Genomic DNA, 24,960 nt, shown 5'->3' with positions numbered 1-24,960 from the left:
CAAGATCTTGTATGATTCGGGTTTGTAAGGTGCCTGATGGTGTGGGGGGCTTGGGAAACTTCCCCTGGATTATTCCACTCAAATGCAGGACTCCGGGTGGATGTTGAAATAAAACGGCTTTTAATAAGATAATAAAAGCACCTTACAAGCCTGAATCATACAAGATCTTGCGAGTGCATTATAATTTGCGCAGATTGTTATTTCATAACAGTATTGCACTATATTATTTTTGTATATTCCATCTAGATACCAGCCGTTTCCCTCTTTGTGTGTGTGTATATATATATATATATATATAACGCTCAGGGTACTGTCTGCACAGTATGCCCATGGTTGGTCATCCTGCATGATTGGCAGCCAGGCTAATTCTTTGTGCAGACACACTCCCTTTTTGGGCATGTTTGTCCCTTTGAGAGGTTCTGGTTACGTGATTCACATCAGCCCATTGGAGTGATCTGGGTACCAACTCCCACCACCCATAACCCTGCAAGTGTAATTATTGCAGTTTTTATAAACTGCAATAATTACCCTTTTGCATCGCCCACCAAAGTCCTGCTTCACCAGACACTGCTGTTAGGCGGTATGGATTTACTTGAAAGATGAAAGCAAGAGATTAACGTGTTTTCTGATAGAAAAATCCTGCAAGTTTTCCTCCAGCACCACCTCCACCAGATACATAATGCTTGGGTGGTATAACTGTTATAGTGTTTTCTGTCGATAAGATTCTGTAAAGGCCTATCATAATTGTCAGCATCGGGCCAAATGGGCTCTTAATCCGGCCCTGGATACTGTACTGCTATCATTGGGAAAATTAGGCATGAGACCAAGTAGCCTTGAAATTAATGAACAACCCTAGGGGATAATGCATATGGCATAATTTAGTGATCCCACGAGGGACTGTAATTCCCTATATGAACAGGAACCTTGAGTAAGCAATCTGTCCAAGTCTTCCTGGATTCGCTGCATCTTTTCGTCAGGGTGTCTGGACTGCATTAAGGTAGAGTCCAGTTGTATGCCTAGGAAAGCCAGGGTCTTTAGTCTTGTACTTAGATAGGTGTAACCGTAGTTTGCAGATCAAAGTCGTAGTACTGTTAATGCTCGGTGGTATATAGTTCCCCCGTTCTTTCATTAAAAACTTATCTAGGTGTACACACACACACACTGATGAGCCCCAATATTAAAATTAGGCAGCAAGTGAACAGTTAGTTCTTGAATTTCATGTGTTGAGAGTAGGAAAAATGGGTAAGCAAAAAGATCTGAGTGACTTTGACAAGGGCCAAATAGTGTTGGCTAGACAACTGGGTCAGGATATCTCCAAAAGAGCAACTCCTAGTGTTACCAGTATGTAGCTCATTGACGCACATGGAGAGCGAAGGCTAGCAAATTTGGCCTGAACAAACAAAACAGCTATCGTAGCTCAAATTGCTGAAACACTTAATGCTGGCCATGATATAAAGGTGTCAGAACACACAGTGCATTGATGAAAGTCCTGGTGGTAGAACTGAAGTGTTGACCAATTTGTTTATACATGTCTTATTGGAAAAATAAAGACTTGTTTTTTTATCAAAGTCCCTTGAGCTCTGTACAATGTATTACATGGTTAAAGATTGAACTGGGTTCCTAGACCATAATCTGTAAATGAGGGGCAAGGATAATTATATATCTATATATCTATCAGGTATCTTTAAAAGCAGGACCGACGTTTCTGTCCCTGTTTGGGACTTTCTTCAGGATCATAATGTCACAGCATACAACAAAAGCCTATTTATAGGCTGATAATCAGATTAAATTAGTGCAATATAAGGAAATAATAATAATAAATTAACTTACCACCAAGTGAATAGTGTGTGTGACCGCCGGCGTCCTTAAGCGCCTAGTACGCATGCATGTACATGCTCCGCCAACCGTGTGTCGTGATGACAAGCGGGTCATGTGGATCATAACCATAGCTACGTGTGTACACCACAGTCGCTATGAAGATGAAGTACTAGCATATTGTTAGTGCTAGTGATTCATTAAATCATGTGGAAACATGGAACAGTGTAATAGATACTATTGTCCTGTTGCAATATGCTTAACCAGGGCATATTGTCTAAATATCTACATATTGCCATGGAACATGTACTAAAGATGAATTAGTGAACTATTATGGCTGAATTATTGGATATATATATATATATATATATATATATATATATATATATATATAGTGAATATTGGATTATCAGGATTAGTCCAATAGACAAGATGCCAAAATACCAGAGTATTGCGGTATGCAATGATACCTTTTTTATTGGACTAACATGAACAATTCCAGGTTATTTAAACACTTTGTTCACATATGTTTGCTTTATTTTTAGTGCATAGATCGTAGGCTCCAAAGTCAAGTTCCTGTTGACTATGATGAAGGATTTAAAGTTTTAGGAACACTTGTCATTTAAAGGATCCAGAAGATCTCAAAGGTTTATTTGCCAAACACCGAATGGTAATGAAAGTGAAAACTGAATTGCAATTAAACTGCATTATTAACGTCGTTGGTTAACAGTGGCAGCATCTACGCATTATGATCTTGAGGGTTTTGGTGCTTAGATTGTTTTCTTTAATTGATAAACTTCTCATTGGAGTACAAAATTGCCATCTTCAATTTACCACATCCCGGATATCTCTTCCACCTTTTAAAAAAAGTAAATAGTAAAGTTTGGTAAAATATAGTTTTTCCGATGCTCTCGAGTGATACTGAGTTTTACTGACCATATTTGGTGGTTTATAGTACAGTTTTTTTTTTTTTATTTTAAACATACTTTACATGATATAAAAATATGGATCACAGTGCACTTTTACATTGTAACTGCTATAAACACAAATTCTGCACAATATTTTTAGTGGAAATAAATTATATAGTCATTTTAATAAAAATCACAGGGAGAAACCTGGGCTGCTTTGTCATTGGCAACAAAAAAGTCCCATTGAGTCCTTAAAATGACAGAAGTCTGAGCTCATCTTTTAACCTGATTTCCAAGCTTTTACAGAATGCACAAAGTGTCTCTTTGCCCATTTGGGGGTTTAACTGTAAAAGTAATCCAATGCTAGAATCAGTTTCCCTTGCTCTGTGGAAGCATTTGAGGCATATTTTCTAATAATGTAATTAGTTCATATGTGGTCTTTTCCAATATGTAGGGACACAGCGGCAAACTTCTTCACTATACAAAAAACCAGGGTCACAACGTTTCGATCGAACTGCACACGGGGGTCTGTAGCAACTAGAAAATAAGCACAGTAAGAAAAATGATGAATAAGAAGTGATTTTAACGCTTTCATGGATTACATTTTTCAGTTTAGAAGACACAGGAAACCACTTGAATATTTTAAATGTTGCATTCTATCAGATGTTCTTAAATCCATAAGTTTAAAGGAACTCTCCTGCGTTACAAATAAATACCTTATTTTGCTGGGGAGTCACCTGCTCCCTTCACCCTACTCAACCTGTAAAATATATTAATTATTCTCTTTTCTGCATGATTTCTCTATTCTTTCTTCTAGACTTGGAGATTCCTTTCAGTCAGAAATTGGTGTGATTTTCAATCTCAGAACTTTGAATCTAACTTCAACCAAAATTCTTCAGAAACAACAAACATCAAAAATACAAACTATAGCTATTCGTAAAAACTGAAAGATGTTTGCTGTGTACAATTCTAGTAGCTATGGCCACTTCATACCAAATTTACAGATTTAGAGTTTTTTTTAGTTTTGTATATTTAAGGGACTCTATAGGCACATTTTAGCCTCTATTTTAGTGCCTCCCTGACAATTTTTTAGATTGATCTGTCATTTTTTTAACCTAAATTTAAAATCCAACCTAAAAATCGTTGACTGAAATTCTTTAAAACTGAAAACGTTTCCTGACTGCCAGGTGCAAAGGACATAGCTTTTAACAATGACTGACAGGGAACTAAGATGGAGGCAGAATATATACACACTTAAAACAAAGTTAAAAAAAAAACCCAAGTTGAAGTATAATCACAATCAGAAAAATGAAATGGTATTTACCCTTTTAAGTTAGGTATAACAAAGGATTCCTCTTAATCCTCAAACAGTAAACAACAAAACTAAGATATACCTAAAATATAAAATTGAGAAACAAATCATAGGATAATACAGTAAAAACAATTAAAATCTCAAAATTTCAAGATTGCATTTACAAAACTTGGACAACTTTGGGCTCATCAGGAGTTCAGCGTTGTCAAATATTCGGAACAACCATACAGAAAAAAAATTACACTGGAGGCTTCTGCAGGGTCTAACAAGCTATTAACAGAGCAGGAGATAAGATGTTTTTCTATATATTAAACACACTTTATTATGTTACACTTACAAGAAAACTTTTTTCCTGTAAGTGTAACATAATTAAGTATGTTTAATACTTTTAGCACAGTGTTGTACTATATTTGTCCTGATTTTCTTTCTATATGGGTGTTCCGAATATTTGAAAATGCTGAACTCCTGGAGCGTATACCATATTGATGAGCCCCAAAATTGTCTGATTTTTGTGAGTGCAACCTTGACATTTTGAGATTTTAAATGTTTCGACTGTATTACCCTATGATTTGTTTCTCAATCTTATATTTCAGGTATATCTTAATATTGTTTTTTTAACTAAGATGGAGGCACCTGACTTCAGGATAAAGAGAAATGGATTTCTACATTTAGAGTTATTTTTTTACTCCTTGCAAATATACCGGTAGGTTTGTTAAATGTAGGAAGTAAATGTAGCCTAAAAACACAAGTGGAATTGACAGTTCCCCTTTAAGCACAGAATATCATAGAAACTAAACTAATACAAATTTGGTTAATTATTACATCTGGGATAAGAAGAGTCCTGTAGTTCCCGGACTATTTATCTTCCTTTATGAATAGTGTCACATAGCCAAACAATTTTTTTTTTTTTATGCTTCATTAAATTCTTATATAAAAAGCTCTACATATACAGTATAAATAATTCATAAGTGACACAGAAGCTCTAGTAATGATCCCTTTAACCCCTTTCATGTTACAGAAAAAAAAGGATTTGTCAAATTCACATATATTTATTTTCTATAATTTACCTGCATGTTTGAGAGTGAAATCTCTTTCCTTTTAGGAAACATTTATTCGGAGATTCTAAGCATTCACAAGCACATTTTGCAGTATTCAAAGGCTGGTGTTTTGGACAAGTCTTTTTACAAACACACTGGCATCTTTCATCATCGTACTCTTTGTTGGGACCACATGAAGTGGATAGAAGTTTATTTTTGCAAACACACTGGCATGATGTCCTATCCAGTTCTTTGTGGGGCCCACAGCTTGAAGGTAGTAAACCTCCCTTGCAAACACATTGACAAGTTTCTTCATCCAGTTCTTTGTTTGGTCCACATATGTCGCTAAATTCTTCTGCTGATTCTAAAAAAAAAAAAAAAAAAAAAAAAAAATACTTTATTTAGCCAATACAGAACAAAAAAACCTTTAAAAAACAATTTATTTATTTATTTATAACCGTCATTTATTAGATGAAACATATTATTAATTTTGGATAAACTTAATTGACGTGGTTATATTGTCTGGATGTCACAGTGCCGGACAGGCATGGTCACGTGACTGTACCTGATCGACGAGGTCACGCTAACTTTAACCCCAGACAAAGACTCACCTCACGGCAGATGCCGATCCAGGGCATTCAATAAAGATCCCAATCTATGTGGCTTTCAGATGGCCGCTGGGCACTGAGCTATGAAGCCCATTTATAGCTCCGCCTCCACTAATGTTAATAGTGTCGCATAGGTGCATTATCGACACGCATGCACGTTTTAGTGTCACAAGGGCAGCTCAGACCTATCCCTGACACTGTAGGGCCATTTAAACCCATTTTAGATTTTCTTCTATGCCCTGTCGTGGTTTCCAAATACTGGTAGCCAGAGAGTGCAGCTTGTTATGGGCTATTATTCTTTCTGTAATCCTTGACCTATTAGCCCCTCTTATTGTACTTTTCACATTCTCTATCCCTGACCTTGACTTGTCTCTGACCATTCTTTATTTACGTTAAGTCCGACCACTCTAAGACCCACTAATTCATATATTTCAGAAGAGTTTAATTTAACCTGCGTTTTACATAGACACTGCATGTCGGGTCTCCTATGAATTTATTCATAGAGCCTCATCAATTAACCCCTTAAGGACACATGACATGTGTGACATGTCATGATTCCCTTTTATTCCAGACGTTTGGTCCTTAAGGGGTTAAACCCTTAAGAACGGAGGCAATTGTACACGTTCTGACCAATTAAAACCAAAACAAAACCTATAATTTAAGCTAAATGTCTGTTCAACCTTAATTTACCTCTTTCGTACAAAGTGCATCCACAGCTATTATATATAATCTTCTTCATGGGAAATAGGGCTTTCATTTCACATCAAATATTTATATATGGAACACAACTTAATATGAATAAAATGTGTTGGGTGTTTTGAATGTCTAAAATTCCAATCACTGAGTGAAATAAAACTTTTGTAAAGTTGACTGATAAAATCAAATTTAGTTTATTTGAAACACTTGTACTCAATTTATTTTACTTCCACACCTTAGGCAACAGATATAATTATGAGTGGAAATTACAGCAAAATTATTTTGGAGCTTTGTGAATTAAAAAAAAAATATATAAGTACAAAACACTTTAAAAACAAGTGTCCTCCAAATACTCAATAATATAGAAACTACACCACAAATAAAATAAAGTGAGAAAAGTAGATAAATAAAAAAAACAAAGAAAGCGTTACTTGCGCACTATACCAAATCCAATTTTAAATAGTTGTATTTGCTTTTGTATTACACAGCCATGTTACAATGCTGCCGCCCACCCCATGTGTTTACAACAGATTTATCAAATATACAAGAGGAGATTTTGTCTCTGGAGGGCCATGTAAGGGTGGTTAAAGAGGACACAGACTCCTATAAGGAGAATTACCATGATTTAATTGCAGTAGTGGAACAGTTTAAACAGGGACAGCAGTGATCTGAGTTGAAAATCGCCTCGACATTGGGAATCTCCCTAACAACTGCAGAACCTGTACTAAACTACAAGCTACACCGTGCTGGAGCATGGAGAACATGCAATCATTTTACCCTGTAGGATTGACCGGAAGCTGGTAGCAGCCAACCAATGCCGAAGGTTACCTGAGGCGACAGAGACAGGTGACCTCTCCAAGGCTTGCTTTTCTGTCATGATCTCTACTGGATGCCTACACATAATTGCTGATCGTTCAGTTAGTTTCATTTAAATTGAGTTTTGTTATGTTTAATGTCATTATTTCATGTTTTATGTTATTTGTAAGGGTCTGCACATGTGTCTCTCCAATTGGAGTCTCAAAGCACCAGGTTAAGACAGATCACACTTCGTACCAGGGCCGGACTGGGGATACAAAGCAGCCCTGGAAAAAAAAATCTATGCCAGCCCCATAAGTCATTGCGCCATATATTGTCGCATGTAATATGTAAGGCTATGTCTTGCCACCCCAGATAATAGAGTTATGTTATATATATATATATATATAAATATATATATATATATATATATATATATATATATATATATATATTGCTTTTTCTAATATAATATATTGGTCCTTTCAGAGTAAAACATTTAACCCCTTAAAACCGCAGCCAAATGTACAAGTTGTGATCCAAAAAAACGTAAACAAAACCTGGCATTTGCGCTATATGTCTGTCCAACCATAATTCACCTCTTTCATATTAAATGCACCCCCCATTATTATATATCATTTTATTCAGGGGAAACGGGGCTTTCGTTTAACATCAAATATTTAGGTATGGAACATAATTTAATATGAAAAAAATATTTAAAAAATGGGAGAAAATAAGAATTTTTTAAATTTTTTTAGTTCTACGTGACATTCTAACTGTGAATGTCATAATACTGTTTGCTTTTACTGCAATACCATACACATATTTGTATTCAGCGATGTCTCGCGTGTAAAACAGTACCCCCTATGTACAGGTTTTATGGTGTTTTGGGAAGTTACAGGGTCAAATATAGCATGTTACATATTTCAGTTTTTTTACATTGAAATTCGCCAGATTGGTTACGTTGCCTTTGAGACCATATGGTAGCCCAGAAATAAGAATTACCCCCATGATGGCATACCATTTGCAAAAGTAGACAACCTAAGGTATTGCAAATTGAGTATGTCCAGTCTTTTTTAGTAGCCACTTGGTCACAAACACTGGCCAAAGTTAGTGTTAATATTTGAAAATGCAAAAAACTAATTTGAACGCAAATTTTGGCCAGTGTTTGTGACTAAGTGGCTACTAAAAAAACTGAACATACCCTATTTGCAATACCCTGGGTTGTCTACTATTGCAAATGGTATGCCATCATGGGGATAATTTTCATTCCTGGGCTACCATACGGTCTCAAAGGCAACCTGGCGAATTTTAATGTGAAAAAACTGAAACGCAAACCTTATATTTGACTCTGTAACTTTTGAAAACACCATAAAACCTGTACATGAGGGGTACTGTTATACTCAGGAGACTTCGCTGAACACAAATATTAGTGTTTCAAAACAGTAAAACGTATCACAACAATTATATCGTCAGTGTAAGTGCCATTTGTGTGTGAAAAATGCAAAAAATTTCACTGTCACTGACGATATAGTCGTTGTAATATATTTTACTGTTTTGAAACACTAATATTTGTGTTCAGCGAAGTCTTCCGAGTAAAACAGTACCCCCCATGTACAGGTTTCATGGTGTCTTGGAAAGTTACAGAGTTAAATATAGTGCTAGACAATGTAATTCCCTGAACTTTTGGCCTGGGTTGGCAGGCAGGTCCTGCAAATTGTAATTAATAAAATGACCTAATTATGTAAAATTATTACATAAATATATGCGTAGAATTATTATATATATATGTGTGTATATATATATATATGTGTGTATATATATGTATATAATTTTTTTTTATTATTTTTATTTATATATAGGTATATACATAGTGATATATACGTATATACTTATGTATATTGATATATATATTATTTCGTTCTACATGTATTTTGATATCAATATATATATATTAATTTTAAAATACAGTTAGAACAAAATTACGCATGTTTATATATTTTTTATCTATTTTTTTTTATTATTTTTTTATTATTTTTTTATTTATTTTTTTAACGTATTTATATATTTATTTATTTTTTATTATATATAAATATATATATAATGAAAATTATATATATATTTAATCAATATCATTGTACGTGTATTTTGATATTAATATATATATATAATTATGTATATATTAATATTAAAATACACGTAGACAGTGTATGCATATTTATGTGTATGTGTGTATATGTGTGTATATATATATACTTAGATCATATATATAATAAATATATATATGATCTAAGTATATATAATTTATTTTTACACTGTTTTAACATTTTTTATTTTTTTTTCAGACAGCAGGGGGAGTACCTGTCATTACAGGCACTCCCCCTGCTGGCAATGCCTTGGACGGCTATGCCGTCCATGTGATCGCGGGGTCCTCGCAAGGACCTCGCGATCACATGGCCCTGGGCGGCTGAAGAGGACGCAGGGGGACTCCCTGGGCTCCCAGGTAAGTCCCCCATACCGCGATCGCCGGCGTGGGATCGCCGGCGACCGGGTAAGTACATAAGATCGCAGGACGTACTATGCCGTCCTGCGGCTTTTAGAGCCACCAAAATAAGGACGGCATAGTACGTCCTGCGGTCTTAAGGGGTTAATTATACAGTAAGCATACTCACATGCAGACACAGACAATCTCACTGACACACACAAGCTCATTGATACACAGCCTCATAAACAAACAATTTCACTAATATACATAAGCTCATTGACATAAAAACCCAAGCTCACTCACTAGCAGGCACACACACGCAAGCAAGCAAGCTCACTAGCAGGCGCACACACACACAGCTTAATGTAGTGTTTCTGGTGTCTATAGCCTGTCCCTGCAGGCTTTTGAATGTAAACACTGACTTTGCAGAGAAAAGGCAGTGTTTACATTGCTTCCTAGTGACACCTCTAGTGACAGACACTCAGACGGTCACTAGAGGCGCTTCCTGTGTCGGTGCGGATTGGCTGAGATCATCAAGCTTGATGATCTCAGTCATAGAGGCAGAGACCAGCACGACGTTGGGAAAAAAAAAAAAGGTGAGTAAAACATTATTTTTAAAAACACACACACAGACACCACGACTGACACACACACACACACCATGACAGACACACACACACACCATGACAGACACACACACACACACCATGACAGACACACACACACACACACACCATGACAGACACACACACACACACCATGACAGACACACACACCATGATACAGACACACAGCATGACACAGACAGACAGACACACACACAGCATGACACAGACAGACAGACACACACACAGCATGACACAGACAGACAGACACACACACAGCATGACACAGACAGACCCACACACAGCATGACACAGACAGACACACCGCATGACACAGACAGACACACCACATGACACAGACAGACACACCGCATGACACAGACAGAGACACCGCATGACACAGACAGAGACACCGCATGACACAGACAGACACACCGCATGACACAGACACACCGCATGACACAGACACACACACCACATGACACAGACACACACACCGCATGACACAGACACACACACACCGCATGACACAGACACACACACCGCATGACACAGACACACACACAGCATGACACAGACACACACACACACAGCATGACACAGACACACACACACAGCATGACACACACACACACACACAGCATGACACACACACACACAGCATGACACAGACACACACCATGACAGACACACACCATGATACAGACACATCGTGACACAGACGACACAGACAGACAGACACACACACAGACACACAGCATGACACAGGCAGACACACACAGCATGACAGACACACACACACACACAGCATGACAGACACACACACACACACACACACACACAGCATGACAGACACACACACACACTGACATACATACTTTTTGGTACCTGTGGGTGGGCAGACTGATCGCTGTGCTGGCGGCCGCAGGGGAAGCTCTTCTGGGCCGGCGGCCGCTGGGGGAGCAGGCTGTTCTGTCTCTGCTCCCCCTCCCTCGCGCGCAGCTTAATGAGACCGGAGCCAGAATATGACGTCATATTCCGGCTCCGGTCTCTTTCTAGCCCGCGAGGGAGGGGGAGCAGAGACAGAACAGCCTGCTCCCCCAGCGACCGCGGGCCCAGAAGAGCTTCCCCGCGGCCGCCAATCCAGTTCTCCCTGCGGCCGCAGGTCACCCCGGCCCCAGGTGCCGACGGCCCACCGGGAAATTTCCCGGTATCCCGGTGGGCCAGTCCGTCCCTGCTTCGTACTAATAGGACGCCTGAAGATGACTAATTTCTTTAGTCTGTCAAGGGTGGGAGGTGATCCGCAGTGTTTGATTTGATGGGGAGATAGGAGTTCTATTTGAAAATAGTGTGGATTAGCAATTTTACCAGCGCCGTTATTGCTTTAATTTGCCCCTACAGAATTGGCACCATCTTCTCTTTTACCACTTAGCACCTACTTACTGCCTGCCATGTTAGCTCTTTCAGATGAGAACCCACACATATACGCTTTTAGTTACTCGCATATTTTTTATGTTACTGCTGTCTCTTTGCTTTTTTTATTGCCATATTTATATCCAAAACAATTGATGCTTTTATTGTGATTTTAATATGTGCCAATCCAACTAAATGTATCTACTATGGGCCCTCTTTATTACAGGTAATGTGCATATGGTGTGTAATACCTGACACCAAGATAAAGTGCAGCTGGTTAAAACTGTGGAATATACCACGATAATTTCACTGTTACAATAAATATATTGTTGTCTCTTTCATTTCTAGTGGCTCCTTTTAACTCATTTTATGGTACAGTATTTTATACCTCTTACCACTTGGTGCACACATACAAGTGGTGTATATTACACAGTGTGACACATTCTGGAGTTTATACATATTTTTTTAGTTACCTTGCTTTTGCGCTGTTCACTACCTACTGTTTATTGTATCCTCTTTCTTACAGGCCTAACTGATTGCCTGTTTCGGCACAACTCAACCGCCTTTTGTATATTCTAGTTTGTATATGTTTAGGTTCTATTCGGCCTTATAATCCCGACCACAAATATTTTCATATTTTATTATATTTTATTATATTTTTTTCTTACAAATACTTGGCATATATACTTGGGTGTCAGTCCACAATTATTTATTTATTTATTATTGCCATTTATATAGCGCCAACAGATTCCGTAGCGCTTTACAATATTATGAGAGGGGGATTTAACTATAAATAGGACAATTACAAATAAACTTACAGGAACAATAGGTTGAAGAGGACCCTGCTCAAACGAGCTTACATTCTATAGGAGGTGGGGTGTAAAACACATTAGGACAGGAATTTACACTCAAATAAGGTGGGCTGCCCTTTAGGAGAGGGCAAGAGACAGGTATGTGAGGTAAGGGTTAGTCTTGGAGGCCATAAGCTTTCCTAAAGAGATGGGTTTTAAGGCACTTCTTAAAAGATGCAAGACTAGGGGAGAGTCTGATGGCGGTAGGCAGGCTATTCCATAGGAAGGGAGCCGCCCGCGAGAAGTCCTGCAAGCGCGAGTTGGCTGTACGAGTGCGGACAACGGACAGGAGGTGGTCACGGGCAGAACGGAGAGACCGAGAAGGGACATACCTATGGATCTGTGAGGAGATATAAGAGGGGCTAGAGTTGTTCAGTGCTTTATAGGTGTGAGTTAGTACCTTGAATTGACTCCTATAGCATACAGGAAGCCAATGTAAGGACTGGCAGAGGGGTGAATCACGTTTTTACCAACTTTCCAACCAATTTGCACATTGAAGGTAACTCAAAGCAAAGCAGGTTGTAAAGTTACTTATCAATATGTCAGTTTATTTACTAAATGCTGGCTTGAAATCAGCTTCTTAAATCAGGTTGGTCCAGTTGTTCAGTATATCTTGCTGATGTTCTTTACCAAACAACTAGTTAAAGCATTCACGCAGCTTAAAGGGACTCTCCAGTGCCAGGAAAACAATGCTTTCCAATGGGGATTTTAGTGACGTTAGAGGTCCTCACATAGCGTGAGGACGTCCAGCGACGCTCTAGCACAGAGCAAAACCTGTGCTTGAATCTCGGAAGTGCCCTTTAGTGGCTGTCTAGTAAACAGCCACTAGAGGAGGAGTTAACACTGCAATGTAATTATTGCAGTTTATGAAAACTGCAATAATTACAGCTGCAGGGTTAAGGGTAGTGGAAGTTGGCACCCAGACCACTCCAATGGGCAGAAGTGGTCTGGGTGCCTGGAGTGTCCCTTTAACACAAATTATTGTAAACTATATAATTTCCTTCTCAACCAACACATTTTGTGGTAGTGGAAAGAGAGTGGGTGGCTCAAGGAGTGGAAAACACTACATAAAGCTGCAAAATATTTTTATAAATCAAAACTAAAAAGAGATTTGAATATGAAGATAAACACCGCAGGAATATAAGTATAAAACTGACAAAACCCAATTAAATAGTATTTATGCCCAGAGAGTTCCTTTAGGTTGATAAATGTCAACTCATAATCAACTTTTAGAAAACAGCACAAGCATAGGTTGTCTAAAACAGAGTATTAAAGTCTTTTTTTTACAAAAGTTTGTAAAAAATAAATAAAAAATGGAGAGCACTCCAAGTATGCGGTACGGGTTGTTGAATGAAAACGCCAAGTTTATTGTATGTAATACTAGCATCATGACTATAAAGAGACAGCTCTTTATATATTACTACAGAGAAGATAATTTTTCTTAACTAAAATATTCTTATCTTGATTACATTCAATGTCCTTCATCTACATGATTTATCTTAAATAAAACATGAAACAGGAGTATGAAATAAGAGTATAATAGCACTCTGACACTAACAGTACATCAAATCTATAAAATAAGAAAAATAATCTGACACCACAGATGATTTATCTAAAATAACTCATCTTGATGATTTTCCTACTGATAAAGTATGTTTCCCCTTTAGAAAAATCAAAGATATGTAAGTGCAGAACTATAAAGCCCTCATGATAATGAATTACCGTCTGGGATAGTATGTTCCTTTCTAATGTGTTCAGTATGGTAAAAATATTTTACCTGATTCTTCTTGATGAGTTGAATATCCAAACTCATGCTGTTTTATACATTTGCACAAGTGATTGCTCCAGACGTGGTTCTTGGGACATGTTTTGTTTGCCACGTGACAGCTGTAAAAAATATATTTAAAATAGGTTATTGCCTAATGTTTTTTTTCTTTACGCATTACGATCAATATTATAACAATAAAAGTAACATTGTTCACAATAGTAAAGATCACAGCTCAATCATTATATATTGTGAAGGGAGAACACATCAATCAACAGTCTGATAATGCAACTGCTTAATCCACAGGTTCAATTCCCAGCGAGGTCAACTAACCCTTTTGCCCTTCTGAACTTGATAAGTGCCATTCAAAATGGTAATAATAGAAAACATTATATGCAAGGGTCTAATTAGGTTAACACATTAACAGTGTATACTATTAATAGATGTTTGGAGAGGGGGATGGGTGGACATTAGTACGACTACACATGCATAGGAGTTTTAGGACAGCAAGTCACACACTATGTATGCAAGAGAACTTGGGAGGTACTTGAGGGAAAGATGTATCAGGTATACTGAATTGTCTGTGTATTTCTCTCTCATCAAATAGTCCTAGGGTAGGAGAGCAAAGAGCTGGTGCATCAGGGATATTGACCATATATACAGCAGTGAATAGGTTGAGCAGGAATTAACAGTGGCTATAGTTGGCACAGGACATATCAGAGGAATTCCGACAGCACTGCATGTTTTAAAAAATAGCACAGAAAAATGCATGTTTTAATGTTTATATGGGGCTAAATCATTCACCAGGAGTATATTTTTATTGGTAAATTATGCAAGCAGTTAAATAGTATTTTGCTGCTAGATTTTCTGGTGCGATTGTTTATTAGAATTAGAATAAAATATTTTAGATACAACACCATAAAATGTGTTCTCATATTGAGAAATTTAAGAACTTTATTTATATATTATATTTAGTGTGTGCTTATACAATGTGGGCATGTGTGCTCACCAAGCATATTTAACTCTACTCATAGTTAGCATTATGGAAAGAAATAATTTGTAGTGCACCCATTTAGAACATATCTAAAGATATACACATGATTTAAAGGATATTTTAATCCATTTGGAATGTGCATATACCCCAATGGGATCATTAATATTAAACAAAGATGAGCTGGTGGCATGCACAATTTGAGATGCAGAGAGTCTGGCGTCATCTATTTTTTCAACTTGTTTTCATCTAACAAAGTTATTTCAAAAATGCTACCAAGAAGGGGGATAAATCAAAGTTTCACAAAAGACAAGTTCAGTGACACTATATTTATGCAGAACTAAAACACAATCACATGAAGGAAACACAGGCAATATTAGGAGAATGCATTCTCTAAAAGGCAAAATTAGTAAAAGGCATTATCTATTAGAAATTTAGAACAATCTACTGAGTTGTCATGGAACTGAATATTGAAGGTGGATGTGGTGCAGAGTGACAAGAGAACAGGTGGGTCATGGTATTTGATGGTGATTAAAGGGTCCTTTCACGGCTAAAAATAAATACATAAATAAATAAAATACCTACCATTTAGTAGATATGTCCCAAATGAAACCATCCATACATTAACTTAAGCACTTTTTTCATCGGGTATATATGTAAAAACATCTAGCAAAAGCTGCAGATCTCACATCTGCAACCTTTGCAAGTCTTCCCACTTTTTGTGGCTGTTCAATCACAGATCTTACAATATTGGTCAGGCTTCAGCAAACTCCGGCCCTCCAGATGTTGTTGAACTACAACTCCCATGATTCTCAGCCTATCTATTTGAATCATGGGAGTTGTAGTTCAGCAACATCTGGAGGGCCGGAGTTTGGGGAAGCCTGATATAGGTAATTGAGAAGCTTTTGAAAGGCAGGTACTCTGAGCGATTGCCTGCTTTATATTATATTATATATATATATATATATATATATAACCATAATATATATATATACATATACATATACATATATATATATATATATTATGGTTATATATATATATATATATATATATATATATATATATATATATATATATATAATAGTTATACATGTATAGTTATATATTTAATAGTTATATATATTATATGGACACTCACAAATTCCACCATTTACCATCGTTCTACAAACATTCACAGTTACTTACAGACACAAACACAGATACACATACATATATACATACATGAATAGACACAGGGGCGGGCTGGGCCGGGGGGCAGGGAGGCAATTGCCCCCCAGGCCGCCCTAAATCCCATTAAGACCGGCCGCGGTGGGCCGGCCCTTTAAATGCTGCAGCCGCCTGAGCGCTCTGTAAAGAGCGCTCAGGCGGCTGCATAACAGATTCTCCCCTCCCTCCCCTCCCCTGTAGCGTGGCCGAGCTGGTCTCCGGTCCGCGGTCCCGGCCGGAGTGATGGGAAGGTGTACGCTCAGTGTGCACCTTCCTTTCAGTCCGGCCGGTTACAGGAAACAGAGACTCCTGTTCCGCGCGGAGTTTCTGTTTCCTGTAACCGGCCGGACTGACAGGAAGTGCACACTGAGCGAACTCATGGGTGGGTGGAACATATAAGTGGACTTATGAGTGGGCCTTATGGGCATACTCACCGTCAGGCACTGGGGCCCAGACCTTGAGCTGTGTAAGAGGCCCCCCAAAAATGGAGCTGCTTCCAATTCTCCCAGAACATTGAATTTTGTGACCACAGTTGCAAACAGCCTCCAGAGATCCTGTTCTACACCAGACCAGTGGAGCCAAACTGCAGCCCATCATCATCCTCATCTAATTGTAAGTAGGCAATCTAGTATATTATTAGTGACACTAATCTATAATTTACCTCACATTAAAGGGACACTATAGCTTAATGAAGTGGTTCTGGTGTCTATAGCTGGTCCCTGCAGGCTTTTTAATGTAAACACACACTGTGTGCAGCACTGGCGTTAGTTCATATGGCAGATCATATGGGTGGGGCATTGTGATGTCACATGGGGGGGCGGCAAATTTATATTTTGTCTAGGGCGGCAAAAACCTTGCACCGGCTCTGATCCTGGGCAGGTGCACCAGTGTACTGGTGACCCACAGGAGGGGAGTGCACTGATTGCACTGCACTCTCCTTCTGCCCAGACCCGTCTTGACCGCAGTGCAAGTGCCCTCTGCCCCTAATTTACAGTGGCTCACACTCACAACAAGCAGTGCCTGGAGCCCTTTGCAGAGACGGAAACAAAGAGGTTCTGCGGCAGCTAGCCGTCCTGCAAGCATTACATTAAACAGCTGTTCCCCATGCAGCCACAGGTGGCGTTGTGCTGGGAGACTGTGATTACTCTTCACTTCCTCCCAGCCTACAGAGCAGCGCATGGGGGAGAGAGAGGAGGAGGCATGATTTAATCTTGAATAAATCCTCTAAGCAAACCTTTATAAATTTGGGGGGATCAGCTCTGTTTCCACAGTTTATTGGTGTTTACTCTGATGTCTGTATTAATATTGAGGGATGTCTAAGTAGTAACGTCAGTGTGTGTCAGCAGGGCCAGCCGTTGGGGTGGGCAAGCTGTGCGGTCACGCAGGGTGCCATGACAACAGAGGCACCCGGCGGCCAACACAGCTCACAAGTTGGGTACACCAGCATATTTCATTTAAACGATTCGCTGGTGGTCCACTGGTGCGCACCAGCAGTAGGTGCAGTCAGATCATATCCTCTCCCTCGTGGTTCCGGCGCTCAGTTAGTGAGTCAGAGCACAGGCTCAGAGATTCTCAGCCTGTGCTCTGACAACATTGAAAGTCAGAGCCGTGAAGGAGCGGGTATGGCAAAGAGCTACTGATTAGCATAACATCAATATCCGTTATAAAACCAGGAAAAGGTGGGCATGGATGGTGAACTGATTTGGTGGCGCAATGGGCCACTTGACTGGTTTTGCCCCCCAGGCCTAAGGCTGCCAGCCCTCCCCTGAATAGACACATATACACCCAGACCCAGATACACACAGACATGCACAGACAGGCACTGATGCATACACAGGCAGGCACAAAAGCATACACAGACACAGTAAGGCTACAGGCAGACACAGGAACAAACAGATAGACGCAGGCACATACAGGCACAAACAGGTACACACAGCTCAGATAGGCACACACAGCTGCAGACAAGCACTAAATGTGCATAGTAGTGTATCACAGGGTGTCAGTATCAGTATGTCAGTATCACAGAGTTCTACTGTAATAAACCTCACAATTGCTGGTTACTTGTCTTTGTGCTCTGGTATCCCACTTATAAAGACACCAAAGTGGGACAGGGCCTGTAAATTGTATTATGAATGGGTTTGGAGTTTGCTTGTGGGACTGAGTGTATGTTAAGGACACTGTTTGTGGTGTAGTGAGTGTGTAAATAGATATATTTGTTTGTGTTGTGGTCTAATGTGTGTGCCTAGGGGAGTAGTATGTGTTATAGAGGATTCAATGCATGGAATCAATTGTGTAGTGGATGCAGTGTGTGGGATATATTGTATATGTAGGGGGCGTGGTATGTTTTTTCTGCTGATGCATTTTGTGTAGGTAATGTGTGTAGGGGGCGTGAGTAAGGAATGTATGTGTACTGGTGAAGTAGTATGCAGTATTTGTGTGTGCTTAGATGCCATATGTGTATGAGCTGGATGCACTATGTCTGTGCTAGGGATGTGTAGTTGGGCTTTGTAGGGAATGTGTTTTTGGATAGGGGATTTAGTTTGTGTGGAGAGGGTTAGATGGAGTTTAAACTATAAAACAAATTATAAAAATTACAATATGTATATGTTGTGTTATAAAATTATATATATATATATACATATATATATATATATATGTGTGTGTGTGTGTGTGTTTTAATTTCTATACTATAAATAAATATAAATATATATCTATTTATTCGTAGTGGTTTTTTTTTTTACCAAGTTTATAAATACACTTTATATGTATTTGGCATCTTGATAAAAATCCAGTAGGGTCAAATGTTGTACGTAAAAATTTAGCGAGTGCTCTCCTTCGTCCATTGGGATATTATATATATATATATATATATGTGTGTGTATGTATATATATATATATATATATATATATATATATATATATATATATATCACTATGAATATCTACATCTATCTATATTTTTAAATGGTTACCTTTGGGTTAGGGAGGGTAAACATAATGCCTAATGGCTATCAAAAACTCCGGGAGCTCGGCAACGCTCTGAAGTGCCCTCTGAACTTGCGTTAGCCAAATACCAGGTCCGCATCCGGCAGAGAGAGAGAGACCAGAGGCTCTCAGGGCTCCCCATTCCCCTATAGTGGGTGTAATGGGCCAGTAAAAAAGATGTTTGATCTCTCCACCAACCCATAAAGACATCCCTTTGCATGGGCGACACACTCATGCAAACTGTTAATTCTAAATATTACATATCAGCTAGGCATGCCTTGTTGTATTAAATGATACCCTCAAGATTTTAACATATTATATAAGTCTAACTCTAACTGCTTAATAAAACACAAAAATTATATAACCACTATATGTACACAGCATAAAAAAACCACCTAAAACAGTGTGTCCTCTATACGCCAACAAAAGCAAATAAACACTCAAAATATAGGTGGAGACTAAGTATCTAACAAAGGTAGATATCCCCTAAATATAGGACAAATAATTGTAACTGCTTAATGTTAGTGGCTCTACAATAATTCTCACATACAACAAAACTTCTCTTGTCCTACCTAATATCAGTTTTAATTACTGATAATGGTACAGAAACAAGAGTAAGACATGCCCATTATAGTACAGAATTTGATGAGATAATATAAATTATCATTAAGTCATCAATCCGAGATTACAAAATGAGTTACTACAACATCTTAAATCCTTGTAGATAAAACACCTCATGACATCAGCACATGTCTACGCACAGTGGAAAGCATTCACTAGTATTAACTCTTGATTGTAGTTTGCAATATATACTAACAATGCATGTCTAAACCATTACACGTGTTACCAAATGCAAGCTTCACAACATTCTATTACAATCCCAAACCAGATGTTACAATATCACCTCTTATACATGTTTTTGTAAAAACGTAATAAGTTACAAACTATAAAAAAGACACTGTCTCATGACTGAACGTTTAATCTCTGTTGTGCAAAAATCAGGAGATAAGACTAGATGAGAGGACAATTTGTAAATACAATAGCAGACCCTTTCATGGACTTTTTAACACAACTGATGGATAGTCTTCCACGGTTTATTGGGTCCACTGGGTATTACTCTACTTTAAAGCTATCTTTATATTTGTCTGAACCTTAACATTTATGATCCTTCAACAACCATAAAATTCCAAAGGGTTGAAATAACAGATGATGTCTTGGATTTAAACAAAATTATTAGATTAATCTGAGAACGTTATTGTATTTGTATTCTTCAATGGTGGGATACTTCTGTTTTTCCATTAGAGTTTATTTAATTAGCATTTCTACAGGCTTGCAATTTCATTCCTTCTTAACTATTCTTTTACCTTCTCTGAATTATTTAATCTGCTGAAAATAACGTAAACACAGGTGAGACCTATGTCTAGAAAATAGACGCCACAGTTTGATCTAGACAGAAAATTGTGCCAAATTTTAACCATTCAAAGCAACAATAGAGAAGAAATACTGTAGTTGCTATGCAATTAGGGAACAAATCAATGTCATGAATAGTTTGATGACTCACAATGCAGAAAGCAAACGTGTGTGTGCTGTTTACACTTACTCTAATAGAGCAAGGCAATTGTAACTAAATCTGGATTCAATTGGAGTTACTGTTGTAGCCAAGTTAAAGTGACTGACACTTGTGAATTGTCTAGCTATTAGTCTCAAAGTTTCCAGCAGCAGAAACAAAATAAATGAATATGTAATTCTGCATTATATAAATGTATTTTCTCACCCTATCCTGGGTGGTATACTTATTCCTCATTCTCGGGTCCTCTACCAGAGGCCTGGGAGGCTGAGGGTTTTGTGCATTATCTTAGCTGTTTCTAGAACTGCACTCTTCTAGATAGAGATTTCAGATGTCCCACCTGTAAACTGCTGAAGTCACTCTCCCAACTTGAAGGTCATAGCTCCAAGTGCTCCTATCAAAAATGGAACTATTACTGCCTTCACTTTCCACATTATTTCTAGCTCCTCTTTCAGTCCTTGATATTTGTCCATCTTCTCCTGTTCCTTCTTCCTGATGTTATAGTCACTGGGTATTGCCACATCCACCACCACTTCAGTCTTCCATTCTTGTCTATCACCACAATGTCAGTTTGGTTAACCACTATTTGCTTGCCTCTCTGGATCTGAAAGTTCCACAGGATGTTAGCCCTGTCCTTCTCAACTTCCCTTTTAGGTTTCTCTAGACTTAGGCAGGTACAGCCCATATTCTGAGCAGATTTTTCAGTACAAAACTCAAGAAACTTGTTTGTGCCTCTCAGTGTATGCTATCCCTGCTTGCATCTTGTATCAGGCTACTATGTGCTGGATTGTCTCAGAGGCCTCTTTGAACATTTTGCTCCTATGGTCTTGCCTAATGTGGTAGATGTATTTATATATATATAACATATTTTTTTTGGGGGGGAAGGGTTAGTTTAGTGTTAAAGCAGTATATGAATCAATGGCCAGTGTTAAGGTATTGCATGTTTGAATGCTATTGTTGATGTAGTGATTTAGAGTAGCGGTTAGAGGGAGAACTTTATTGTAGGTAAGCACTTAGACACACCTGTCCCATTGTTGCCTGAGATTAGGGGGAATTACAATCCCAGGCAGCAGCTATTTCAACTACTTTTGTTAAAATAATAAAATAATAATAAAAATAAAAAATACATTCACACATATATACATATATATACACACACATACATATATATACCCTGATACATACATATTTTATTTTTTGCGTAATCATAAAATCAATGTTACTTTAAAATACTTGTATGTGATTCACTGTCCTAAAATAGACTATAATGAAAGCAAATGTAATTTATCGTATGTAATTTAGCAGTATAATAGAATAGGCCAAGAATCGTAACATATTTCCCAAAGCACTGTATATCAGCCATGAAAGGAAAGCAAGATCTTCTTTAGAAACACAGGTATTTTGCCAAAACTATTTTGAATGCTATAATGTATGAGATTTATTAAAAATAGATTTAAAAAAAATGCGAATGCACAATTGATTAAAAGGTTTTCATCTCCAATTCTGGCTGAAGAATAAGCATTTTATTAAAAAGACACCTTTGAATTGTATGGTACATCCAAGAGTGCTGTTTCTCCTCTGTTCAGACCTTTCCACAGTACACCCAATGCCAATTCAGCTCAATCAAATCTGTCTACACCATTAATCCCATAATGCTTCATTCCTCTTGAACTTCAATGGATACATTTTTTGATCACAACACACTGTCTTAACCTTCAAAACACTGATAAAATCCACATATGTGAAACATTTCTGTAATGTGCCAAACTCAGCACCACAGAACATTCCGTAACATCCAATACATCTTATGGAATCAAACGGTGCTGCTGTTGAATGAACAAATTATGTAACTAGAGAGCCAAGCAGAGGGAGGAGTCAAGCAGAGCTAAATCAAGAAGGATGCTCAAGAAAGGCCTGTTTATTAATATGTTTTTACTTAAAGGGGCTATGTCACCAAAAATAAACATTATCTGATCTACTTCTATATAGGTTTAATATTTTTTCTGGGTATATAGTTTTCATAAAATACATTGACAAAGTATCGAAAACAGACAATCTACAATACAATAATAACAGAGTAAAACATAGTGCAATAATGTTGCAACAATTATAAGGTGGAGAGTAAATGCAATAATCACACTCACAAACCAAAATGGATTGTAGGCGTATCATAAAAAAGGTAGAAACCTCAGGACTTGTGGAACATCATGGCAAATATAGAGGGAAAGAAAAAATAATAATAGTGCAGAGTATCTCAGTCAAAATAGACACTTTAATATAAAGACACACTTACAAGATTGAAGTGAAAAACAGGCACATCATATAAAATAGGTTCAATCACAGGATCCCAAAAAACAGGAACACCGGAGAAAACAGCATCCAAAATAATAAATAAATTAAATAAATAAAAACAAGTAAATAAAATAAAAACTCTGCACTTAGTTAAATAGCCCTACGCGTTTCGTTCAATAACTTGAACTTCCTCAGGGGCAAGTAAAACTCCTTGTAGGCATAAAAACTCTGCACTTAGTTAAATAGTTGGATCAACAGCAAAAAACATATGTGAGGAAGGCTGAACTTGATGGACGCAAGTCTCTTTTCAGCTATGTAACTATGTAACTATGTAACTAAATAGCCCTACGCATTTCGTTCAATAACTTGAACTTCCTCAGGGGCAAGTAAAACTCCTTGTAGGCATACAAGGAGTTTTACTCTGTTATTATTGTATTGTAGATTGTCTGTTTTCCATATAATTTTGAGGATTGTGAGGAGTCCTTATCTACAGTACTTGTAGTACAAGGGTTATTGTTTTGGAGTTTTTTTTTCTCTATCTATTGCCCACTAAGTGTGTGTTTTAGCCACGTTTTGCTGTATCTGTACATTTCTGTATTTGATTAACAAAGTATCGACTAAACATGTGCCTAGAAAAAGGCATATGGGTTGCGCCTTCATATTATTGGCTGGATTCTCTCCCCTGGGGGATACCATACGAATGCGCTTCTGGAGCCGATTGGGGTATATTTCATTCTGGGATATTAAGTTTTTCTACATAGAGACACTTTTGCATATACCTTAGATTTTTTGGCACAGTTTTTCTGCACTATTGTTTTCTACTTTTGCCTAGCAGGCTATACTATCATTTGTACATATGTGTTTTTCTTTCATGGTATCATGGTAGTAGAGATAAAACATCTGACAGCATATTCAAAGGTAAGTATTATCATTATTTGAGCGCACCTCCAAATATGTTTGGTTGATTATCACTAGATTAGGAAATTGTATAAGGGATACAATTTTGGAGAGTTGCTTTTGCTGCACATTCATAGTTAAATAACATATACGAGCGCCTTCCCTCTATTCTCTAGGAATCGGTTTACTTGATTTTTTATTTTTTTTAAGCTCCACTTATTGCCAAAAATTGCCAAAAATCATGTTCCTCGAAAGAAAAAAGTAGTCCCTACTTTTTCTTATGTCTAAGTTAAAAAGTAAGGTGAATTCAAAAATATATTGCAAAAGGAGACACAAAGGGACATAAAAAGGATTTAAAAGTAAAACTTGCACATGTGAGACCTGAGAGTCTCACTGATTGTCGTATTGTTTTCACCTGATTCCTTGAAAAGATAAATAAAAAAAGATATTTAAAAAAAAAAAAAAAAAAAAAGCTTAACTTGCCAGAGACGCTTTACGAGACAGAGATTCGTAAATTAGTATTTTTGGTGACAAATTTACGTGAAAACCTAGTATTTGCACCTGCTGCACCCAAATTTAGCTAAATAAAATGCAAAACTGTATCTACTTAAGAAGTTATGTGGAGGTACACCAAGCAGTGTGTCAGGACATTTTGGAATGCAGTGTAAGACCTCTAGGTTAATCTGATAAATCTGTGTTGGAGCACATAGCAGGTACACATGTAATTTT

General features: G+C 37.6%; 1 protein-coding gene across 1 annotated transcript in view; it reads right to left on the bottom strand.

The window, feature by feature from the left end:
* Nucleotides 1-2,274: 2,274 nt before the first annotated feature.
* The window catches only part of VEGFC (vascular endothelial growth factor C), a 145,442-nt gene continuing 122,756 nt past the window's right edge, over nucleotides 2,275-24,960 (bottom strand). The window contains exons 5-7 of the mRNA XM_063460009.1: nucleotides 14,303-14,412; nucleotides 5,103-5,436; nucleotides 2,275-3,260 (exon numbers count right to left, since the gene is read on the bottom strand). Of these exons, the coding sequence (XP_063316079.1) occupies nucleotides 3,146-3,260; nucleotides 5,103-5,436; nucleotides 14,303-14,412 (559 nt within the window). The 3' untranslated portion in view covers nucleotides 2,275-3,145. The remainder of the gene's footprint in view (nucleotides 3,261-5,102; nucleotides 5,437-14,302; nucleotides 14,413-24,960) is intronic.

Source organism: Pelobates fuscus, chromosome 6 (assembly GCF_036172605.1).
Source record: "Pelobates fuscus isolate aPelFus1 chromosome 6, aPelFus1.pri, whole genome shotgun sequence".
In the NCBI taxonomy this organism is placed as follows: Eukaryota; Metazoa; Chordata; class Amphibia; order Anura; family Pelobatidae; genus Pelobates; species Pelobates fuscus.
The sequence above is the reverse complement of the archived record's forward strand: the minus strand, read 5'-3'. Positions and strand labels throughout refer to the sequence as shown.